Source organism: Misgurnus anguillicaudatus, chromosome 2 (genome assembly GCF_027580225.2).
Source record: "Misgurnus anguillicaudatus chromosome 2, ASM2758022v2, whole genome shotgun sequence".
NCBI lineage: Eukaryota > Metazoa > Chordata > Actinopteri > Cypriniformes > Cobitidae > Misgurnus > Misgurnus anguillicaudatus.
Window position 1 is genome coordinate 47142777 of NC_073338.2, and position 24820 is coordinate 47167596.

The 24820-nt window shown below is 36.3% G+C and overlaps 1 protein-coding gene across 6 annotated transcripts in view; it reads right to left on the reverse strand.

The window, feature by feature from the left end:
- Positions 1-24820, reverse strand: part of LOC141350977 (adhesion G protein-coupled receptor L2-like) — a 153663-nt gene that overhangs the window by 55698 nt on the left and 73145 nt on the right. For 4 of the 6 annotated variants that reach the window (XM_073856879.1, XM_073856873.1, XM_073856890.1 and 1 more), the window contains exons 6-9: positions 4859-5155; positions 4288-4391; positions 4013-4198; positions 2848-2886 (exon numbers count right to left, since the gene is read on the reverse strand). In XM_073856879.1, coding sequence (XP_073712980.1) covers positions 2848-2886; positions 4013-4198; positions 4288-4391; positions 4859-5155 — 626 coding nt within the window. The remainder of the gene's footprint in view (positions 1-2847; positions 2887-4012; positions 4199-4287; positions 4392-4858; positions 5156-24820) is intronic. The other 2 variants (XM_073856881.1, XM_073856875.1) reach the window with 1 other exon arrangement.

A 24820-nucleotide genomic window follows, 5' to 3' on the forward strand; every position in this document is an offset into this window, starting at 1 on the left:
CTTGCTGCTAGTACCTGCATCTCAATTTCTGTATTCCTTCTTTTATGCACAGCATTCAGTTTGGCAATTACAAGCTGCACTGCTAGTAAATGTATAACATGTCCAATCATAACTAAATAAAGTCCGGTCTCCATTTTTCTAAGTACATGTTTATTATATCTATTGTAAAATTAAGTTGGATCCATGTTTCTTGGCTGTTACATTGCCAACATACAGTACTGTGCAAAAGTCTTCAGACGCGTAAGAGGCAGCAAGCGCAAGTGATTTACATGCTAAGTCAATGCAAAGACGCGAATAGGCATCCTTCAGCACGGCACGCGTGAATAGGGCGAAACACGCGAAAAATCTTAACTTTGATGGATATTCGGGCCACGTTAACCAATAAAGAGCTTGCCCTAGTAGACACATGATTACAGGGAGCGAAAGTAGTCGCAGAAGCCTCTCCCATGACACAAATTTCTGTGTGAATGTTTTGAATGAGTAGAAATTCACGCACAAATAAAGTGTGTAAACTCAAAATGTTCAAGCGTCCAACTACACGTGAATAGCACGTTTTTGCCGCCTCTACCGCGGCTGGTGTGAACGCACATTTAGGCCACCACCACCAGCTTTGTTGTTTAAGCAAAGTTTAAATGTCCATCCATATTTACTCATCACTCTTTCTATTAAGAAACAAACAGTACGGTATTTAATGTGACCTGTCTTGGCACGAAACACATCTTGAGCTTTTTTGAGGAGACTGAAGTCCTGAAGTCATTCGATTAGAATTAGAAAATATGATTTAATTTCATTTAGGTTTAAGAGATCCTGCAGCTGCCTGCTATTGCTCAAGTGGAAGGGGAGTTTACTCTACTTGACACTTCGGCTTATATGTTTATACAGTTTTTAATACTACATACACAATTCCTTTATTTTCTCGTTGTATTCTAATAAAGAGACATAATATTGCAAATACAACAAATCTAATGGTGGCATGGTGGCCTAATAGGGAGTACACACCAAACACAAATTCAAAGTTTTGCGCAAGTGCATTATATACAAAGTTAATACAAAAACATGAAGAGGCACAAACTTGCGTGGCAATGCGAACGACGCAAAAAACATGCTATATTCACCTCAAGCGCAAAGACTTTTGCACAGTAGTGTATGTCTATATATAATAAAACTTTGCAGGCTTTTTAAACCAAGTCCATAAAATGACACTAAAGACTCTGCTACCACATTTATTTGCATTCAAGTTGGATTGCTATCAATTTATGCATTTCTTCACTTTATAAATTTGCCAAGAATCGATCCAAGGACGTTGGCACTGCTAGTACCATGCTCGACTATTTGAGATCTAGGAATGCATTCGACATGGTCCCTGCTAAACCTAAGCGTTGTTTGTAATGTTAAGGCTTTTAAGGATGTTGGTCAGCAACATTGAAATCAATCATTGACAAGTCAATTACACAAATGTTCCCGTAGTCATTTGTGTAGCTCCATCATCCGAATCCAGACATATTTACCAATGTCCTAAAATTGCAAGGTAATTTGCTCAGACATTATAGCTTCTTTAGTAAAATATGCCATGGCTTACATTTTTCACTGAAACATGCTTCAAACAATTATTGACAGTGGTACACCTGACAATATGGGTGATTCTCACGAAACCATTGAAACACCACGGCACTAATGATTTTAGCCTTAAAATGTGTAATATAGTAACATTAAAAAGCATCAGAATTAACACAATATTGTGTTCTACCTTGCACAATGTGTGATTTCAACATAAGAATTTATAATTGGAAATTTTATCTCATTTTCTGCTGAAATACTCATTACCGCAATTTGTCCGGCTGTGTTTGAACATGCGTTATGTTGTAATTTAATCAAATTAACACAAAAATATTAAGAAAAAAAATAAATGGATGTTTTGCTAGACTACTTTAGATGACAGAAAAAATATTTACTGAATATTCATGTATAATAATAATGAAGAAAAATTAGGAAAATGATGTATCCATGCCTGATGTTCTCATCCTCCGCAACACTTTTTGAGAACAGTTTAAGCACACATACAGAATTTTAATAAAGTTTGATTTTGAGTGACCAAGCACATGGACCAGTTACTTCAAGATGGCTACCAGGTAAGATCATTTTTTTACAGTTACATTTTTAAGTTTACATTTTGATTATCATTACCGCAACAGATGCTTATTAAATGTTAATTTAATTAATAGAAGCATAATACTTTGATTTTAAATGCATGTGCAGAATCTCCAAATTATGTTCTTTCAGGTTTGTCATGTCATTTTGAAAATATGTCAGTGTTGATGTTTTCTGACTGTTGCAGTAATGAGATTTTTTTAGGACTAATTTTTAAAATTATGTTATAAAAGTGTTAAATGATAAGTAAAAGTTTTTAAATTAATGTTCCCATTTACTCCAGACTTTGTTTTTCAATGTCTGGTGGGGAAAAAAAGTAAATTTAAGCAATTTTTACATTTTCATGCTTGACATTTTAAAAACCAAGTTTTCGTGAGAATCACCCACATAAACATGGCAAATTTTGGTCCACATCAGGCAAAAAACTATGACTAATTTGACATACATCTTATTCAAAAACTCCCAGTGAAGAAACTTGTGGGCTTTTTAATGACACATGGTTTATAAAATATATCCAACCATGTTATAAAACATTGCCATCAATAGGCCAATTTCATTTCCTAAGGGGCTGACAAATTAATGCTTGGACCCCTAAAGGCAGATAAACATACAGATGGACTTCCAGCCAGACACATAGACAGAGAAGCTGCATGCAGTTAAGCAGGTGAAGGGAATTTTGGGATTGTGTCCATGTTATACCTTCATATAGGCCCTGCAAGTCCTCTCTCTTTTTTGACGCTTTTATTGGTTTAAAACACAAAGACGGAAGATTAAGAACAACACACACACACAGAAAGAAAGAAAGAGAGAGCAAACAAGACCCTGTAAAAATGTGCCTGCATCAACCATCATAGAGCTGGACCTGATATCATTAGCAGCGCGTCAACAGTCCCCGTTTCAATTAAGAGAGGCTTTCTGAATGTGCATCTATCTTACATAAGAGGTTTGCTGAACGGGGAAATGCGAAGATGGGCGTATTGGAGCGTGCATTCAAATGATGCCAGAAAATCCATTAAACTCAACACCGGGTGCCAATAGAGGTCACTTGTATTTGACGGTCACGATTACGGCGACGTGATTGTTTCAAACTCCGTGATTGCCGTCAAAACAAAGTATTCCTTTCTCCCCAAACCACAGGAGCTGGATACAGATTTGTATAATGTTAGGAAATTTACTGACTAAGAGGTTCATTCCAGAACGGCTCTATTGAGACACGGAGAAATTGCATCCAAATCATTTTTCACATTAGTTTGCGGTGCTTGTGGGCTGTAATTTTGTTTTTGAATGATAAAATCATGCTGAATTACAATGTTAACTCTGTCACCATTTATTACATGCGAGGTGGGATGTTGCATTCCAGGAGGGACTGGGTCATTTGCCGATTTCTAGCTTTTAATGTGGGTTCCTGCAGAACCTGGTGAATTTGGCCACACCAACCCTGTTATTAACACAGAGGTGATCTGGAAAGTATCGTCGGTTCTTTCCAACACGGACGCTGCGGTGGAGAAACGAGAATTCCCAACGGCCTTATAAAAATGGACAATTTCAAGCAAGCATGCCGTAATGGGAGTCAAAAATTCCAATAATGTGATACAATAGACTAATAATGACAAAATATGTTTTGGGGATTTTTTGGAGTTATGGATAAATTAGCCTTGGGAATTACCAGGACAATCGACCTCAGGAAAACCTATAATTGGCATGTGCGAATAAAATTGGGGAGTGGCTTCGGAAGAATTTTGGTGTGTAAATTACCTTTACCTGCTAACTGATAGCTGAATTTGAAAATCATTTCGACAAACATCTGCCAGACAGACCATCCATTTCAAATAAAGATTCACTGCGAGTTGCTTCTGTACCGTACCTTGTTGAAGCTGCGTCCCGCCGAGTCTTTCTCACGAGGTTTCAGTTCTTGCAGCTGTGCGTCCAGTATGTCCACAAGCTGCTCCATCAATCGAACGGATGAACTGACGTCCCCGGCGTACACGGGACCCTGAGTGTGACGTGCCAGCTCATTGGCCAAATTTGCTGCGTTTTCTCCGCTCCGAATCTGTGAATTTACAAAAAGTTTTATTTTGCTTGCTTTGCTTGTGTTTTTTGGCAAATTATAGAGGGAGGTGAAAGGGAAACCTGACTTACTTTCTGCGCCACCTGTGTTACCCAATGTGACGTACAATTGCTAAGATCCGGACCCTTGGGATTCCAGGTCCCATCAGCAGCCACGCAAAGAAAGGAAGCGATTCCTGGCAGTGACACAGAAGAATTACGTTCAGTAATTTTAGGTCAGCACAACTGCGGTGGTCCTTATCTTTGTAATTAAAACATCAAGCGTGTTTTCATTTTGAGGTCTTTCTTGTTAAACTTTACGTTAATTGGGACTACATCCGATGGCATTTGTAATAACAAACAAAATGCTATGGGACGTTTTCTATATAAAACCTTGTTTGAGCTTCTAATTTGGGGAAATAAATAAAAATCAGATAACCGGCTTTCATTTATTACGGACCACAAACCCTGGCACTCTTTAAAAACTGATTATGTCCGTCATTTCGACATCACCATATGGCTGCCATTTAAATAAGAAATGCCACATGCCCGATATCAAGAGAAACGGGGATGATGCCAAAAACGTCAGCTTGTTCTCTAATGAAAAGAAATTCCTGTCGCCGATTATAGACATAATTCAAATACTGGTATGCAGAATACATACCTCGAGTGCCTTTAGGACAGGGGCGCTCTACCGTTGCCCCCCGGTGAGTTTGCGGCCAGGATATTCCTCGCCTCTCCGTGCCATCGCAGAAGCGTTTGCTGGAGGGGGGCAGGCTGACGGCGGTGGGCTCCGCTGACTCAGGGTGGTCCGCAGCTGGGTCCCTTCCTTGCTTGGGTTTGGGAGTGGTGGTGACGTTCACCGGTGGTCTGTGGATGGCAATGGTTGTGGTGGTCACGATAGGAGGTGTGGTTCTTCTGGGAAGCACTGTCGACCTGACTTCATCAGAGACGGTTGGTACTGTGAGAGTTTAAGAGCGAGTCGATTAGCGCAGGCTGACAAAAGTAACGCTGCAGCATTCAAATTTTATTCAGATATACATATATATATACATATATGAAGTTTTAGCTCAAAATACCCCATAGATAATTTATTATAGCATGTTAAAATTGTTACTTTGTAGGTGCAAGCAAAAATGTGCCGCTGTTTGGTGTGTCCTTTAAAACGCAAATGAGCTGATAAAAAGACAAACATTGATCACCATAATGGTGGTTTGTTGAAATTGAAACTCAATTGTGCTGTGAATTATTCTCTCTCTCTCTCTCTCTCTCTCTCTCTCTGCACTAAATGGCAGTGCCATGGTTAGTGCAGATTAAGGGGCAGTATTATTATAATAAGATCACCTTTTGACATCACAGGGGGAGCCAAATTTACATGCTTGCAGAGAATGATTTACCAAAACTAAGTTACTGGGTTGATCTTTTTCACATTTTCTAGGTTGATAGAAGCACTGAGGACCCAATTATAGCACTTATGTCCCCTTTAAACATCCAAATATATGCAATTTCACATCCATGGTTTATCTATATACAGTAAACAATTTTCATGCTGAATTCCCAGCAGAAAACTAAGCAGTGACACATACTGTGATAATGACATAAAATTATGACGGTTTTGGTCTTGCCACTCATCCCTTAGGCAGGGGTAGGCGGTATATACACTGAGAAAAAAATGTTTTTTCACATCTAAAGCACTTTTCCTTTCATTCTGATGAATATCTTGGAATAAATTTCACATTTTAGGCCTCTGTTCCCAGCCAGTATTGCGTATAAAGTGCTTGCATCAGCTCCGACACGAGTATGCGAGTAAACCAAAGACACCCAAACGACAGACATTAATCGAACCCAAAACTGCCTGACAGCCTTTGGTACACTGTTTAACATCGCGTACCGACATCAAATGCTGAAGGACATTGTCGTCAGTATACTGTAATGTAGCAGCAGTGTTAATGAAGGAATGAGCTGGAAGTCGCATCGTCGTGTCTGGATGTCATTTCGTATGTAGCGGTGAGGACAAGATTAAATGTCAGTCTGGCTGCAATGTGGTTTTAACTCATTTTTCTGTGAGAATATACGAGGCAACTCAAATAAAATATAACTGGAAAAATCCTTGCATTTCTATAATAATAAGATGATACAGCCCTGTGGTTATGCATGAAATGTAAGTGTGTTTTTCATCTTTATGTGAGCCTTTATTTTAACAGAAGAAAGAATATAATTAAAGCACCCAAAGGTACTTGAGGACGTGTAATATATGTAAGCCTCTAACAATACTGTGAAGAGTCTGTCACAGGGCGGGACGTTGTATATTCAAGACCTAAACAAACTTTTTCTTTTCTCTCAACAGGTTTTGTTTAGAAATAGTGAACACTTGCATCTTATATAAGCACCTTTTGTACTATTGCCTCCCTATGACACATCGCTTTTATTGTTTCTTAATCTTTGTAAGTCGTTTTGGGCAAAAGCGTCTGCTAAATGCAGGGTTCCCACACCTTAGTTAACTTCAAATTCAAGGACCTTTCAAGGACTTTCCAGGTCCAATAACCTCAAATTCAAGGACTAAATGTGGGGACACATTTCAAGTGAGAGCAAGATTACATCTTGTTACCTTTTAAGATACATTGTTACAGTTTCCTTTCGAGGGAACTCGTGTTGCGTCACTGCAATGACACTTTGGGGACGCCTCCAGGGGTAAGTGCGTCTGAATGTGTATATAAAATTCAACCAATGGTGAGGCTTAACAACAAAGACAGGGTGACGCGGGAGCCAGGAAGTATATCGCTATCTGAAATATTGCCAAAGACGGCATTACATGGAAGCAGGAAGTATGGCAAGGGAGACACAGCGTCTCGTTCCCTTCTCAGGAAATACAACAGTAACATATGTAACTTGAGTAGATTTTGAGTGACCAAGCACATGGACCAGTTACTTCAAGATGGCTACCAGGTAAGATCATTTTTTACAGTTAATTTGAAATATTGTCTTGTCAGAATGCTTACACGACATTTTGATTATCATTACCGCAACAGATGCTTATTAAATGTTAATTTAATTAATAGAAGCATAATACTTTGATGTTAAATGCATGTGCAGAATCTCCAAATTATGTTCTTTCAGGTTTGTCATGTCATTTTGAAAATATGTCAGTGTTGATGTTTTCTGACTGTTGCGGTAATGAGATTTTTTAGGACTAATTTTTTAAATTATGTTACAAAAAGTGTTAAATGATAAGTAAAAGTTTTTAAATTAATGTTCCCATTTACTCCAGACTTTGTTTTTCAATGTCTGGTGGGAAAAAAAGTAAATTTAAGCAATTTTTACATTTTCATGCTTGACATTTTTAAAACCAAGTTTTCGTGAGAATCACCCAAATGTACATGCAATATCATAAACAAAAAAGGCATATTTTGACATTTTCTGAGAAAAAATTAAGCAGTGCCTACCAAGTATGCCGTTTGATTGACACAGCATTGCAATGAGATTGCTAAAGTCTTCTTCTGCAAGTGTTTTTATTTGTTACTGGGTGGTCGCTAACCTTAACTAACCTTAAATGTGAGATTGTGATGTTTGGCACAGCAAATAGCAGGGACGTTCAATATAAATATTGGCAGTTAAATACAATCGATTAAAATCAAAGAGATACAAAACAGATATAAGTAATAAGCAAGAGCTTCTAAAGTTGGATATGAAAAATAAATAAAACACTTAAAGGATTACTCCACTTTAATTAAAAAACTGATAATTTACTCACCACCATGTCATCCAAGATGTTTGTCTTTCTTTGTTCAGTCGAAAAGAATTTACGTTTTTTGAGAAAAACATTCCAGGATTTTTCTCCATATAGTGGACTGTAGTGAACCTCAACGGTTTGCAGTTTCAGTGCAGCTTTAAAGGGCTCTAATCGATCCCAACCGAGGAATAAGGGGGTCTTATCTAACGAAACAATTGTAATTTTCACCAAAAAAATAAAAAGGTACTTTTAAAAGGTCCGCAAGTGGGAGAAGTTATCTAGCAGTGTGATGCGCAGCGCAACCTTGGGTATTGCGCAATCACGTCGAAAGGTCACGCGTAACATGAAGCGCACATTTGTGGACCATTTTAAACAATAAACTGACACAAAGACATTAATTGGTATCATCCACGTACAACAACATCAGAACGGCCCTCTTTCTCCACACTTGTACATCATGTATGACCTTTCGACGTGATTATGTTATATGTAAGGTCATGTTGGCGCATCACAAGGCTAGTACAAGACGAAGAGTTGTGGTTAAAAAGTAGCTACTTTTTTGGTGAAAATGACGATGGTTTCATTAGATAAGACCTTTATGTATTGGTTTTGGATCGTTTAGAACATTGTTTAGAACACTGCATTGAAACCGTAAACTGTTGAGGTCCACTAAAGTCCACTATATGGAAAAAAATCCTGGAATGTTTTCCTCAAATAAATTTATTTCTTCTAGACTTAACAAAGAAAGACATAAACATCTTGGATCACATGGAGGTGAGTAAATTATCAGTTTTTTATGAAAGTGGAATAATCTTTCAACTTATTTTCTGTCCTCTTGTTGGTCCAAGTCATGCCATATTTATGCAATATTCGCTTTTTATTTTCAAACAGATTTGAGTTTAAGAGGATGTCATATGGGTGCAGTAAGACACACTGAGAATTCTGGGAAAGTGCAAAACTGTGACTGCTGTTGTGTATTGGCGGCTCGGGTCTCATGAGCGTTCCTGCGGAAGAAACCATCAGGATTGTTTTCCAGACGGCCAATTTAACGCTGGCGAATGTGCTTGGCATAGAAGCCATATCAGATATCTGACATCCCATCATCAGATTTAGGTCTTATAAATCAACAAACACACAGACACTGGGCCAGTTTCCAAACCACCAATATAAAACATTTCTGCATTGTTTCTGCATCAAGCAAAATCGGTTCTTTACGATCTCATCTCTCCTGACTGTCCCCGTCTGAAGAAATACCCAACGAGAGGCTCGAAAAGGAAAATAAACCGTACCTCGGGAACTTTAATTCAACGGCACTGTCACGACAGCTTAAACAAAAGCACAAACAGTCCTGCTTGTGGCACCGTGACACACTATTTGCTGTCTTTTCAAGTTACCAGACACACCATAATTAAATAAGTGCAAGTCATTTGCTTGCTTATTTGTTGACCATTCACTCCCATTTAGTCACACTTCTTTACAATTCACACAGCTATATATCAGGAGGAGCATCTTTAAGGCCTGTTTACACCAAGACGATAAGCAAAGTCGTAGTAGTGGCTCAGGTCATGTAAACTAGGCCTTAAAATCTTACATTTTTGTATGGGAAAGAGATTTGAGCTATCAAATTGATGAAATGTGAACATTAGTGTTATTGTGGATAGAACGATTTTCAATATGTATGCTTTTCATATTGCTACTAATCGATTTATCTGTATTTAGACAGTGTCCAGCAGCAGACACAAAGTTTTCGTCATCTGCCACTACAGTTCTGCTGATGCCACTGCAATCTGACAGACAGGCAGACATTATTGTCAGTAAACAAAAATGCATGCTTTGGCAGAAACGTGTAGACGGATGATACGTGAACATTGAGTGTCGAAATTTTTCCTCATATCAATATTTTACATGTGGTTTGGATGCATAAAATCCATGCCAATTTATTGTTATACCACTAATACCCAACTAGGGATGCACCGATAGGATATTTTTGGGCCGATACCGATTTAAACAGACAACTTCTGGGCGATACCGATGCGGATACCGATATTAAACACTACTAATACAATACTATACAGTTGGTCTATTAGCTAGTGTATTTCTGCATCAAATTATTTTTACTAAAAATGGATTTGATCTAATTAACATTCAACTGACCAACATAATAAGAGAGGCACAAATTAAGCTAAAACAAATATAATAAGACAGCATAACAACCTTCAAAGGTGGTTTTTGCTATTCACCATTTATTTTATTAACAACATTAGCTCATTTTTTTTTTTACATATAATGGATTTCTTTATGCAGTTAAGTAATAAACAATCGCTATCGGCCTTTCTCGTGCTATTGCCGATATGCCGATGGTTTCAAATTCATCAAAAATCGGCCGATAAATATCGGTGGCCGATACATCGGTGCATCACTATACCCAACTGTACAAACTATCCATGTATGCTATTTATATTGATCAACTTAATTAGGCAAAATTTACTTTTATTGGGACGATTCAGAAGCATACGTATTCTCTGGACAGAAAGCTCAATGTAACTAAATGGCATATCGTCCATCAGTCCTGACCTTGTCAGCCTCTCTAAAAAAACCTGCAGGCCGTTCAAATCTTCTCAACATCTTAAAGCGCCGATTGCATTCATCTCGTGTCTACTCTTCAGCCACAAAGCCTGCGGTGGACGAGCGAGAGAGAAAATAAATACAGAGGTAAACTACTTGTCAATGGCCAAGTCTGCCTCCACGCTTTATTTTGACATCTCCTAACTCATGCCTCTGCAATTTTCTTTTGATTATGCCGGGCAATTTCACCGGCTGGCGGGACGAGGAATCGCAGAGCATTGTCCATCAGCACTCTAAAAGGAAAAGGAGCCCCAATTAGCTGTCATTTCATGAGTCTGTGAGGAATCACAACGCAAGGACGTGCGGCCTATCAAAGACAAGACCACTCAGAATAACACGAGTCCAAAAGTGAAGAGCAATGTTAGGTGGTCTGCTGAAAAAAAAGGAAAAGTGCTGAAACTACAAATGATCAAAAGAAATCTGAGACATAACTAACATTGGTTAATCAAAATTGGAAATCAATTACAGGCATTCCGATGCATTGTTACATCAACATGTTGGTTAGGGTTGCAAAATTCTGGGAATTTTCAAGGCTGGAAACTTTCCATGGGAATTAACGGGAAAAATGGGAATAAAATGGGAATTTGGGAAAAAAATGCCTATAACAGGGAACTTCAATGTAGTTAAAAAAATTCTTAAACAAAACAAAATTTTATGCAATTTCAGTTTAATTCTACCCCTCAGTCACATGCACATTGCTTTTTTTTAGGGATGCACGATATATCGGCCGATAACTGCTTATTTTTAATATTATCGGTTATCGGTCTGATAGCAAAATTAGGTCGATAAATGAAAGCCGATAAATGATGGATTATTTTGGTTTGTTGAACCACTTCACTTGCTCATTGCTGGCCATGTGGAGTTTTGATTGGTGCTTTCTGTGACATAGCACGAAGATGACATGTGTTGCGGGCTTAAAAATAGTATGCTAGTCTAGCGCAAAGAAAAGATGTCCGCGGTCTGCAAGTTTTTCATTGTGAAAATAATATGAATATTTATCGGCCTATAGATATCGGTTATCGGCCCCCAAATTTAAAGAGTTATCGGTTATCGGTATCGGCCAAAATGTCCATATCGGTGCATCCCTACTTTTTTTCATTGAGGTCACACCTCCTGCATGTACATGCATTCTTACATAACAAGCACAGATCATTTCCTCAATCCTGCACACAAAATAATATAAAAAATGTCCATCTTTGCATGTATAAATGACATAAAATTGTTTAAAACTTCCTTGTTCCCTGTGTGTAATCTGTGTGCAACAACATTATACTATTGTAAAGGCCAATTCACGACTGAGAAAACATTTAGGTGAGAAAAAAGTAATGTCTTTAAATGACCCCCCCCCCCCCCCCCACACACACACACACACATACTCCCCCTGAAATAAAAAATCCTCCATATTTCACTTAATGGGGGAATTATACCAGTCAAGAAATGTTTATTTATGTTTGTATATGATATAGTTTATATACATTTCCAAATAATTCCCATATATTCTCGTAAGTATCCAATTTTGGAATATTTCCAAAATTCTCTTGAAAAGTTTCCAGAAATATACAGAAAATTTATTGAAAACTTTCCGCCACTTTGCAACCCTAATCTTGGTTCATTCATTGTGCACATTTACAGTCATAATGTGTTTTATTTCGACTGAACTGGACTAAAGTGTTTTGCACAGATATTATCTGCACAGAGTTTATTTAAACAGAAACATTTAGTATTCAATGTTAAATGCTACGCATGTTTAAGGACCCATTTTTGTGGCTGATTTATGTGTCACATGTGTGTTTTTGCTTTGAAGCCATCTATGCACTCCATGCATATAATGGTTTGCTACTTGGACCCTTGTCCATAGACCCCACCACAACACTCTAAAAAAGGCTGGGTTAAAAATGACCCAATGTTGGGTTGTTGTTATGCAACCATGGGGTATAATTACCCAGCAGTTGGGTTAAAACAACCCAGCATTGGGCAGGGCTCCAGACTAACTTTTTTCAATAGGAGCACAGTGGCCCCCAACTGAAAATTTAGGGGCGCCACCAGAAAATTTAGGGGCACACACCAAAAATCTACATGCTTACCAAATATTCACATTTCTACTAATTTCCACTGTATTACTAATAAATACTTTAATGACAGATGCAGAAAGTACAATGTGCTGTTTCAAATTCAGTGTCACATCACAAAAAGTGTCAAATTTACTGGTCGCACATGTGCGACTGGATGTAAAATTCAGTGGCACACTCTCAAATTTTGGTGGCAAAATGCCACCATTTGGTGGCAGTCTGGAGCCCTGTTGGGTCAAATTTAAGCCAGTGTTTGTTCTTTCCCATATTAACCTATTATGGTTCAAAAATAACCCAGACTTTTTTTAGAGTGAATGTCAATATAGCAGCCGAATTCTTATCAAGGATTTTTAAATCAAGTACATTAACAGAATAATCATAACAGACCTAAAGCATGCAAATAAATGTATGCACAGTTAAATAAAAAAATAAATGTAGCATACTAAAATAGTGACTCAATAGAGACATAAATCCCTTCCCCAAATACCAACTGACACCAAGTAGCATTAGTAAATAGCAAATTTTAGTTCAAAGCTGTTATGTAACGTAAAAATCTATTTAAACAAAAAGTTTTTAAATTGAAATAATGTTTCTACTCCTTTCTACTCCTTTTAGTCTAAAACATTTCTTTGCTAGGCAATATGCAGGAGTTGCCAAATGCAAATGCGTTGTTTATCCAAAGCTTCCTCCAGCTGGAGTCCTCTGATGGCCGTTTGGAGGCGGTTTATTACACGCTGGTTGTGTCACAACAAAATAATAATGTAGGATCAGCATGTGTGTGTGCAGTCTGGAAGTATCACATTAGAAATGCTTTCCTTTGGAACCTCGAACATCTCCAAGTGCAGTTTGCTGTCTTTCAAAATTGTGAGGCATCAAAATGAAAGTAAAAGCCCCACAAAATGTTTATTGGCTAATAAAAGTCAATACGAGGCAATACGTGTCGCTGCTATCTGTGATTGCTCTTTGTTTGGTGCTAGAACATTAGCAATCTGCTGTTAAGACATCTCCTGTTAAAGTTTCCCACACTAAGTCTGCTCCCTCCAGGGTTGCCAGGCCCAAGGAAAATTTCCAGCCCAATGAAAACTCTCAAAATCCACCCTAAAGAAAAAGTATCCCAATTCTTCCCATCTCCAATTGAGTTTAACGATTTGTATATATATATATATATATATATATATATATATATATATATATATATATATATATATATATATATATTTTAAGAAACGGATCAATTTAAAAACAAATGTTTTGGCGGACGTGGTACGTTATAAAAGTACCCTGAAATAATGCAACCCACAGCTCCGTAATTCTTCTCACAACTGCATTTTCAAAATAGTCCAGTTGTGCAAGTAAACCACGATCTTGGCAACACTGCCGCCCTCAGCTTAAACAATTATCAAATGCAACTTTCCTCATTCATATTTGAGTTTCTACATATGCATTGCTTATATTTATTAAATTTGTTGGCAAATTGCAACTACAAATGTAATTGCACACTCAAATTATTTACCATACAGAATTCTGCAGATTTGTAAAAGGTCTCCAGATAGTGTCTGGCCTTGATCAGCTGTGGGTTTAGTCTTACATTTCCATCTTTTTATAAAGTCCAGATAAAAATCTTTTTCATTCTTGAGGTCTACAGAAGCAGTTGGGCCAACAAAATGACTGTAGGTCATAGGATACACTAATAAATAATAAACTTTATTGATTTTATATCGGATTGCAATGCCATCAATATGTATGGGATCGACTTTCATGTTGGTGCAAATCAATGTTTTGCATAGTGATGTACCGAAATGAAAATTCTGGGCTGAAAGCGATACAAAAAAGGCCAACAATTAATTTAAATTTTTTTTTATTGTATAATTGTATTAATATATGCCTCTTAAGTTGCATTAATTTAATGAGTCTGAGTTGGACTCCAAACAACAACAAACCAATAAAATAATCAAACGTTTTTGAAAAAACCTTGGATGAAAATTGGATAAAAAATATTTGTACTTTATTTAGTTACACTCTAAAAAGTAAAAGTTGTATCTACTTAAAAAAAAACATTTTTTGAATTGTATTAATATATGCCTCTTTAGTTGCATTAATTTAATGAGTCTGAGTTGGACTCCAAACAACAACAAACCAATAAAATAATCAAACGTTTTTGAAAAAACCTTGTATGAAAATTGGATAAAAAATATTTTAACTTTATTTAGTTACACTCTAAAAAGTAAAAGTTGTATCTACTTAAAAAAAACATGTTTTGAAAAAACCTTGAATGAAAATTGGATGAAAATAAAAAAAATATTAGTTACTTTATTAGTTCTAACTACTTAAAAAAATACTCCAATTGGTAGCACTTTCATGTTGGTGCAAATCAATGTTTTGCATAGTGATGTACCGAAATGAAAATTCTGGGCTGAAAGCGATACAAAAAAGGCCAAAAATTAATTTAAATTTTTTTTATTGTATAATTGTATTAATATATGCCTCTTAAGTTGCATTAATTTAATGAGTCTGAGTTGGACTCCAAACAACAACAAACCAATAAAATAATCAAACGTTTTTGAAAAAACCTTGGATGAAAATTGGATAAAAAATATTTGTACTTTATTTAGTTACACTCTAAAAAGTAAAAGTTGTATCTACTTAAAAAAAAAACATTTTTTGAATTGTATTAATATATGCCTCTTTAGTTGCATTAATTTAATGAGTCTGAGTTGGACTCCAAACAACAACAAACCAATAAAATAATCAAACGTTTTTGAAAAAACCTTGTATGAAAATTGGATAAAAAATATTTTAACTTTATTTAGTTACACTCTAAAAAGTAAAAGTTGTATCTACTTAAAAAAAAAACATGTTTTGAAAAAACCTTGAATGAAAATTGGATGAAAATAAAAAAAATATTAGTTACTTTATTAGTTCTAACTACTTAAAAAAATACTCCAATTGGTAGCACTTATTTATATTTTAGTTTTATCAACTTCATTTTTCTCACTTGTGAAAAAATTATGGTAAAAAAATATGTAATTGTTGACATCAAAAAATTTCAGTCTTATCAATTTAAAATTTTAACTTAAAGTAAGAATATTTAAGATGAAAAAAAAATGTAAATTGTTTTACGTATTAACAATTGAAGTAATTTTTTTAAGTAAATCCAACTTTTCACTTTTTTAATTTCTCTTTGCTGTGTAGTGTTGTGATAACAAATTCGGAGAAGCATAGTGTCATTTATTTATTTAATTGTTAACATTAAAAAAAATTCAGTTTTATCAACTTAATTTTCACTTAAAGGGAGAATATTTAAGTTGAAAACATTTTTTAAATTGTTTTATTAACAATTGAAGTCATTTTTAAGTAAATCCAACTTTTCACTTTTTTGATTTCTCTTTGCTGTGTAGTGTTGATAAATTGTGAGAAGCGAAGTGTCATCTATTTTCGGTTTATATTTACTTTCAAAATTTCGATGCATAGTTTTGAAATTTGTGGTGGAACTGGAGCCATGCTCGAAAAGTCAAGTTTAAATGTTGTTGTGCAGACATTTCTTTATTGTATTTAATTTATATTATATTTTTATTATATTTATTATTTCCAATTAACTATAATTGGAGAGATTTGTTGCATTAAAGAGTTCACATCCAGTGTAGACAATGAGCTAGAATGTTACAGCGTCACATGTAGCAATATTAATTATGTTTTAAACAGATATTAAATGTTAAATTTAACCACGGAGCCCACATGCATGCTTTTTTTGATAAATTAAAACTAATCTTGTGAAATCCAACAAAGAGCTCTTAAGGGTTAAATCATAAAATAGTGATGAGAGTGCTTGGTGAGCCATCGATTTATTGCTTTGAACGTCTTCGGGAACCCCTGGTGTGGATGAAAACATGACTCTAGGCCAGCATAACAACAGAGATTAAAAATGTTCTATTTGTCTTCTCCCACTGACTATATTTGTCTATACACATTCAGCACTTCAACCTCAATAGTTTCTTTTTAAATCTTGCATAGGCTGTCATTTTGTAGTCGACGCAGGTCCTAACAATTCTCAAGGGAAAACTCATCAGTGGGTTTTCAGCTGCAACTATTGATTAAATGACTGAATATCTCTTGCTGTTGTTGACTGAGAGTCAATTTCCCTGACATCTGCAGCAGTAATCGATGTGCGATTGAGATAGATGAGTGCTCTATCAGGTCATCTGAGAGAACCTACACCTTCCCAAAGCTTCAGAGTCCAGAGCAGAAGATCCAATCCAACTACACCTTAACAACATCACCGTTATCATTACAGATGACAAGAAACAATGACGTGTATTAACCCTTTATGCATCAGTTTTGAATACCATGAAATTAAAGATTAAAAACTGAATTGAAGTGCGATCAGAACTTTTCTTTTTGTGTCCAGATTTTTATGAGGTTCATTTCTACCTCCGCCACTGTTTAGTACTACAGCGTTTTACTTTTATTTTTCATAAAAAAACATTTCTTGTAAATTAACAGAGGTAAGGATTTAAATACGTGTATAAATTAAGTTAAGACCTACTAGGATGAACAAAGTTTTAAAACTTTTTAGGGCCTTAAATTTACCTTTCAGATTTTTTGTCTTTTTAAGATGCCGCAGGGAACCTGATAAATGCGGTATCAATGGTATTGCAAAATCCATATCATGGAGTAACACGATACTGGTAATCACTTTCATACCGGTTTATCCCTCACCCTTACTTTGCACCCAACAAATTAGATGAGAAAAGTGTCAGGGACAATTGCGATTAATTTAAATGCAACGTTTCAAAAGTTTTAGAAACACTTATTCACTTACACTTTCTTTATTCACATTTTTCCACATTTTGGAGTAATAGTAAACTCTTCAAAACTATAGAATAGTGCAAATACAACTAAAGTAACTATGTTGTGACTAAAAGCATCTTAAATAAATTTAAACTATTTGGCATGTAATCTTTACTCTTTGTCTACAGTTTTCAGAAATGTGCTCTTATCATTTGATAAAGAAGCGTCTTCATATCTCACCTTGAGATGTTTTTCAAACATTTTCGAAGGAGTTCACGTCTACTCTGGGGTCTTATTGCTGCTTTTTCTTCATTTAGTTCATAAAGTTTTTTTTTTGTTTTCTAGTAAAAGTTTAATATGTTGGCTCTGGCATATTTTTGCCTCCAAAAGTAATTTCAAACATCACATACACCATTTCAGTCGTAAAACATTTTCAGTATTGTATGTTCCTGCACTTATGTGATCTTTTGGGTGTCTGTGACATGAAAAAACACACAATGTGCCTGTAAAGTCAGATATTAAATGTGTTCTCAATCACACCACAGGAATATGTGATGAATCACCCAACCAAAATTAAATGGTGGAAAATGCTTAGTAAATAAAATAAGTAATCCAAATCTAGTAAAATAGGCTGCATTATCTGCTTTCAAATGCTGGGGGCGTGTCCTTTGTCAGCGCTGAAACCACACCCACTCGCGGGAATGCTGCTGTCCCTCTCAACTTTCAAATACCGCTTCAACCTAAATGGATGCTCGCAATTGTGTTCGGGACGGGGCCATGCTCGGTGACTCCAGTGCTGAACTCAGAAATGGGGAAAAAAAACGATTCAATACTACGTAGTTTACAGTTTTTGTGGCGTGTTTCAGCAATACATTTCCAACATTTATAATGTGTTTAGAAACAATTTTCAAGATTGGCTTTACAGGGACTTTAAAAAGCCAATTTGAGTAGGTGTATGTGCCAGTGAAAACCACTCATCCAAACACGTCAACTGGCTTGTTTTTTAAAAATCACAAATGTGATGGCCAAAGCAGTTAATTTATTGTATCAGAACAAAACAAATTTGTTGTTATGAACAAATATTCAATTTAATTAAAATTTATTTATTTAGTGCTTTTTTACAATGCTGCATAGACGAATAATTGTATTGCATTATTGCAAATGTATTTTCCTCTTAAAGGAATTTTCCACTTTCGTAAAAAATCTAATAATTTACTCACCCCCATGTCGTCCTAGATGTTTATGTCTTTTATGTGTTTTTAAAATTTCTGCCATTTTTAGGGCCCTATACTTTCCGCGATCACGGAATCACGGACGGAATTGCGGAATTGGCTAATTAACACGGAATCTAGTATTAACGCGGAATTTTGCGGAATTTTACATATTTTGAATAAAATTATGTTTTTGTGTGGGAGACGAACGTATGTCTGGGGGAAATGCAGACCGGGGGAAGTAAATCTGGGCGACACGCCCCCCTCCCGTCGTTTCAGACCCCCTCCAAAACACTGAAACCATGGCGAAGCGGCTCTCCACGACTCTGCTTTCGTCAGCAAAAAAAATAAGAAATTCGAGGCTAAGCACTTAGTTCCGAGCAGGTCTCACATGACTTTTATGTGACCGGAGAACTGTTATTTTGGAAGTTTTGTCAACACTCTGTTCACGGTGAGCGCAAAGATCCATGCACTCCCTCATCCACGTCTGTCTCACTGTACCTCTTTCACGTGCACGCGCTCACGCATCTGTCCGAAGTGCGAACACAAATCCTCATGTATTTGTTCAGTTTTATGCATTTCAAGCGAGCTGAGGCAAATAACTATCCCTCGCATTTAAAAAAAATATACACATCTGCATCATGGCGCCGCTCTCTGTCTCTCTTTCGATCGCACGTGCAAAGAGCTGCCTGCGTGCACCACTGCTTTGACACTTTGTTGTAGCCTCCTGCAACAACACTAAAAAACAATGCATTGAATTGAGTTGTGTGTGTGTGCGCGCGCGTGTGTGTATGTAAATGCATCTTTTATAGTCATTAAGTAATCCTGTTATCCAGTTTTTCCCCAAATCATTTACATTTTAATAATTAACATTAAAGGCACACTCTTTTTATGACTAAAATAACAGTAAAGGGTAAAAAATATAATTGCCAAAATTTAAAACGGATAAAACGGAATTTGGGAAAAAATAAAACGGATTTTATAGGGCCCTAGATTTTCTCACACCCGATAACTTCTGAGATATTGGCCGAATGGCTGTATATGACAGACAACTGGACAGCGACAACTACAGCAACAGCGGAGGAGGTTGTTTGACGCACACAGAATGATTCGTTTTTAAATACCGATAGTATTGAATGAAATATATCGATACACTATCATGGAAATATGTATCACAATAGTTAGCTGTATCGATATTTTTTTGCACAGCCCTACTTCTTTTTAGGTGAAAATGACTATATATTTGACCATTTTGCTAGATAAGACTCTTATGCCTTGGTTGAAATCATTTAGAGGCCTTTGAAGCAGCACTGAAACTGTAAACTGTTGAGGTCCACTAAAGTCCACTGTATTGAGAAAAATCCTGGAATATTTTCCTCAAAAAACTTAATTTCTTTTTTCGACTGAACAAAAAAATGACATAAAAATTATGGATGACATAGGGTTGAGTAAATTATCAGGAATTTTTATGACACAGTATTTTAATTATTATTTTTTATGTCATGCCTACAAACACCCCATCTGTGGCGTAATGTGATATGCCTTTATGCTTTAAATTAATTTAGATTGTAATGCTTTTTGACTATTATATGGAAAATGCCAGTTTTTAAAACAGAGGTTTTCGAACTTTATAATGGAAAGGACTCCCAAATATAATGAAAGTTATACAAGAAGCCCCCATTCTAAAATATATTACACATAGGAACATTTAAACTTTGTTAGATAAGTAGTAATTTTGACATTATAAGGAAATCATGTAGTTTCCAAATAATTCAATTTGTACAATTTTTATCTTTTTTTCTCAAACATTTTCTAAGGACCCCTTAGAACCTTCGGGGAACCCCAGAAACCCCCTGCTTTAAAATATATGAGCAAAAAAGTCACAGGAGTATATGGTATGAGAATGAATGAACAAAAACCCTAAGTATGGGTTATAGCAGTAGCTTTCCTTATGCCTGCCTTAGCAAACACCGCTAATTAAACACATTAAACTAATCCTCTTTTTAGTTGTACGATCAGAATAAAGCTCAGCTGAAACACAAGGGAATTGGTCTATTTACTTCTGTCCTGTGGAAGTGTGAAAAGAAACACCTGTTTCACAGAATGTCTTGAGATTTAAGGCTTTAGACCACACTAAACACATGCGCATTACATTTCCACTAATCACCGTTGACTAACAGGTGTCAAACGCTCCATTACCAAATGGCAGCATTACTAGATTGACTGGTGTGTCGCCGAGACTCCACTAAAAGAGCCAGAGGCAGATAAAAACCTGACGGATCGGTGCCAGGGACTCTATTTAGAAAGTCTCACGTATGCGCTTTAAAGAGCGCAGAGAGGCGAAACGCGGCCTATTAACTACAGATTGACACTGCCTCCAGGAAAACACTTCGTATGTGAGGCGGGGGTTAGAGAAAACACAGGCCAACAGCGAGAGGGCGGGTGAAAATGCACCAGGACACAATGCTCTCTTTTTCTGCTCGCTAGCTGTTCTCGGGTCTGTTTGCTCCAAATGTTTCTCTTTCTCTGAAAATGTGTCCTGTGTCGAGTCTCAAAACACACAGAAGCACCCTTGTGAGATATTCTCTGAGGACAGCGGCCCTTCAAACCTTTGCTTGAATTACTCTGTCAACAAAAAAATCTAAACTGACCTCATTCACTTTAAGTGATCGTGGTCGTTTTGCGCACGATTCCTCTGTGCATGTTATTCGAAGGAAATATAAATGTTTTTGAAATGTGAAACAACACCCCTTCTTTCAGCTGATGTCATTGACAGTCGGGAGTTCTGCACAATCCTGGGTCAACGCTCTTAACGTACAATATCTGTTAGCCAATCAGATGTTAGGCTTGAAGCTTGTACTGATTTATGTCAACCTGTATTTCGCAAAAGTTTAAGAGTTAACTCATATTCATGTCTAATCTTAATATTGGTATGGAATGGCGCATTTCCCTGTTTTACTCAAAATTGTCACATTACAGAAGTTTTAAGGCGCCAATTAGGGATGCACCGATAGGATTTTTTGGGCCGATACCGATACAGATTTAAACAGACAACTTCGGGCCGATACACTGAAAAATATGATTCATTGAATTTAATCAATTTTTTCAAGGTAAGTGGTTGCAATCAACCCATCTAAGCTACATTTAAACAAAAAGATTAGTAATGTAAAATAAAATATAAAACTTTTGTTTAAATGTAGCTTAAATAAATTGATTGCAACCACTTACCTTAAAAAAATTGATTAAATTCAATGAATCATTTTTTTCAGTGTACCGATGCTGGTGTCGTGAGCAATTCGGTCCCCCCGAGCAATTCGGTCTCCCCTAGGACCCCGATTGGTATCTAGCACTAATGCCTGCTCAAAAATTTGTCATTGCAATACACTGAAAAAAATGATTCATTGAATTTAATCAATTTTTTTAAGGTAAGTGGTTGCAATCAATTTATTTAAGCTACATCTAAACAAATGTTTTATATTTTATTTTACGTTACTAATATTTTTTGTTTAAATTTAGCTTAAATAAATTGATTGCAACCACTTACCTTAAAAAAATTTATTATATTCAATGAATCATTTTTTTCAGTGTATCTCGTCTGCATACGCGGCTAGCAAGCTAATTTTGTTGTACAAAATAGAAACATAACATTTAAAAAAAATAAAAGTTAACTAAAAAAACAATATAATAAACTAATATTCATGTTGCAGACACGTCAGTACTTTTGTGTCATCATCTGCTTTACAAAAACAATACTTTTATTTTTTGTAAATTATTAACATACCTTACGGAATATATTTTTTAATAGTAAAAGTGTAGTAATCATGGCTTATAATTATAGTTTAAATGTGTGATTCAACTATGTAGTAATCATGTTTTGTATAAGTAATTAATGAGTAAGTAATTGTATAAGTAGACAGTCAAAAGTGGAAATGGTACAGTATAATAATCTAAATAATAAAATGACACAAGCAATGTGTATATCTCACACCTATAGCCTCATTTATATACTACTATATGAAATATATCATTTTGTACCACCAAACTTGCTCGTATAACTACTCGTCTTAAATAGGAAAAACGTTGATGTGTTTGGTCACTTCTAACTTTATCTCTAAAAATCAAAGATTGTCGTAGAAAATAGTTTTCTTTTCAAATAAAGCCTAAACAGAGTAGTTCGAAACAGCAAATTCTGCCTCTGGTGTGTATACACCTTCGATCTCCCATTGGTCCATAGCCACCACATAATACTGTAGGTGGGTGTGTTCTGTGCCCCCGCCTTCTTTGACACGAGCAACCTCCAAAACAACAACAACAAGATACAAGCAGCAAACATTAACACATTTCTGCAACACTTTTATTGAAATAAAGATTTGGAAAAGGCATTTCACCCCTGGAAAGAAATTGCAACAAAGGTGAGCGTCAACAACCCAGATTTAGACTAAAACCCCTTTCACACAGCACTTTGGTCCCAGACAATTTCCGTAAAATGGGCTTTTGTGTGAACACAAAACACTTGAACACTTTTTTTAATGTTCTGGGACACTCCCATAAAGTGGACCTTGTAACATTGCCGAAGAAAGCTTTCTGCGTAAACAAGAAGCAAAAACAATGCCTTAAGTGGGGTGCCATAGTGAGGACTATTCAGCTCTTTGACACATGGATTTAAATGCAGATCAACATTCATGATGAAAAAATGTTGGGAAACTGGACTGAGACAGGGATCAGGGAGCTCGCCACTATCCACGCTGAAGCCATGACCATTCACCACCATGACAAAACTGCACATCACGTGCTCCTTATGATCTTTTCATAAATAAAAATGCACGCGTGTGGTTTCTCGAGAAATAAATCACGGATAAACAGCACCCTTTAGATGCTTTGGGAAAAAAGTGCAGGATTTTAAATACATCACGTGTCTTTACAGTATATGTGTTAAGTTTACGGAAAATCATTAGCATGGTGAATAAACACGGACAAATCACGGACATATTTTCCTTAATCTCTATGTGAAAAGGGCTTAAGTATTTTGTCTTAAGGAAGTTTGAAATTCAATTCAGCATCAAATGGGCGTTAGACTGTTTGAAAACAATATACCATCGCTCAGCTCCTTTTTGCCCCCTGTATACTGTATATCAGGGCCTTAATAGCTTCAAATAAATGCCTGATAAGCACCACAATGGGCATTATGAATTTATCAAAGCATTTTCCTCCTATTTTCAACCTGACTTCATGCATTCAACTGAAATAAATCAAAAACCTCATTTTCTGTGCTAGCTGAAGCCTCTCCACACCTGCGAGAGTCATTAATTTTACGCTTTTACGGCATGTCATCTTTAACGCTCAGATCAATGGCGGTTCGGTGGAAAAATTAATTTTCTCCCTCGTGCCTTGCTTTACCTCGAAAAGTTCCTTGCAATTATTGCCTCTTCTGATTCTCTGTCTTTATACCTTGTTGAACAAAGACTCGCCGGGCTTTGTGCATCCCTGACAATGCCTTTTAAGCGTCAATATAAGTGTCAGGATTTAGGTATGCGTTTTATTACTGCTTCTTAGTACCTTCCCTTTGAAGAATGAGCCATCAAGGAGATTTTAAAAAATGCATTTGATTCCTTTTGGCTTTATCCTCCCTATCCCCAGTACAATACCGTATTGATACCATTTCCTTCTATGATTTGAAGTCTATGTGAAATGCTGTTCACAACCAATTTTACGCTTGTAATCGTTCTGCTACCATCAGGAATTGGACGAATTTTATGCTGGAATGCTGTATTGACCAGATTCATTCCATTATTGAAAAATTGCTAAATTAAATATCTAAGAGTGTACTCACACTATCCAAATCAAAACTCGCTTGGGCGCGTTTGACCCCCAAAGCCTGGTTTGTTTGACTAGTGTGATCGCTCTGTACCGCGCCCGGGCGTGGTTTGGTTAATCGGCATGTGAGAAGGATTTGAGTAATCGCGCAACAAACGACTGCGAATAAAGAACACAGACTTTACATTACGATGGGTTCCAGTGTTAAAGGAACAGTATGTAGGATTGTGGCCAAAACTGGCATTGCAATTACAAAACTTGTGGCTAAAACTGGTACTGCAATCACAAAACTGGTGGCCAATACACAAAATGACAACATAAACATCAGTTGAGGGCTGCAACTCCACTTTTTAAATGATAATATCCTGGCCAGACCACTGTTGTGAGTG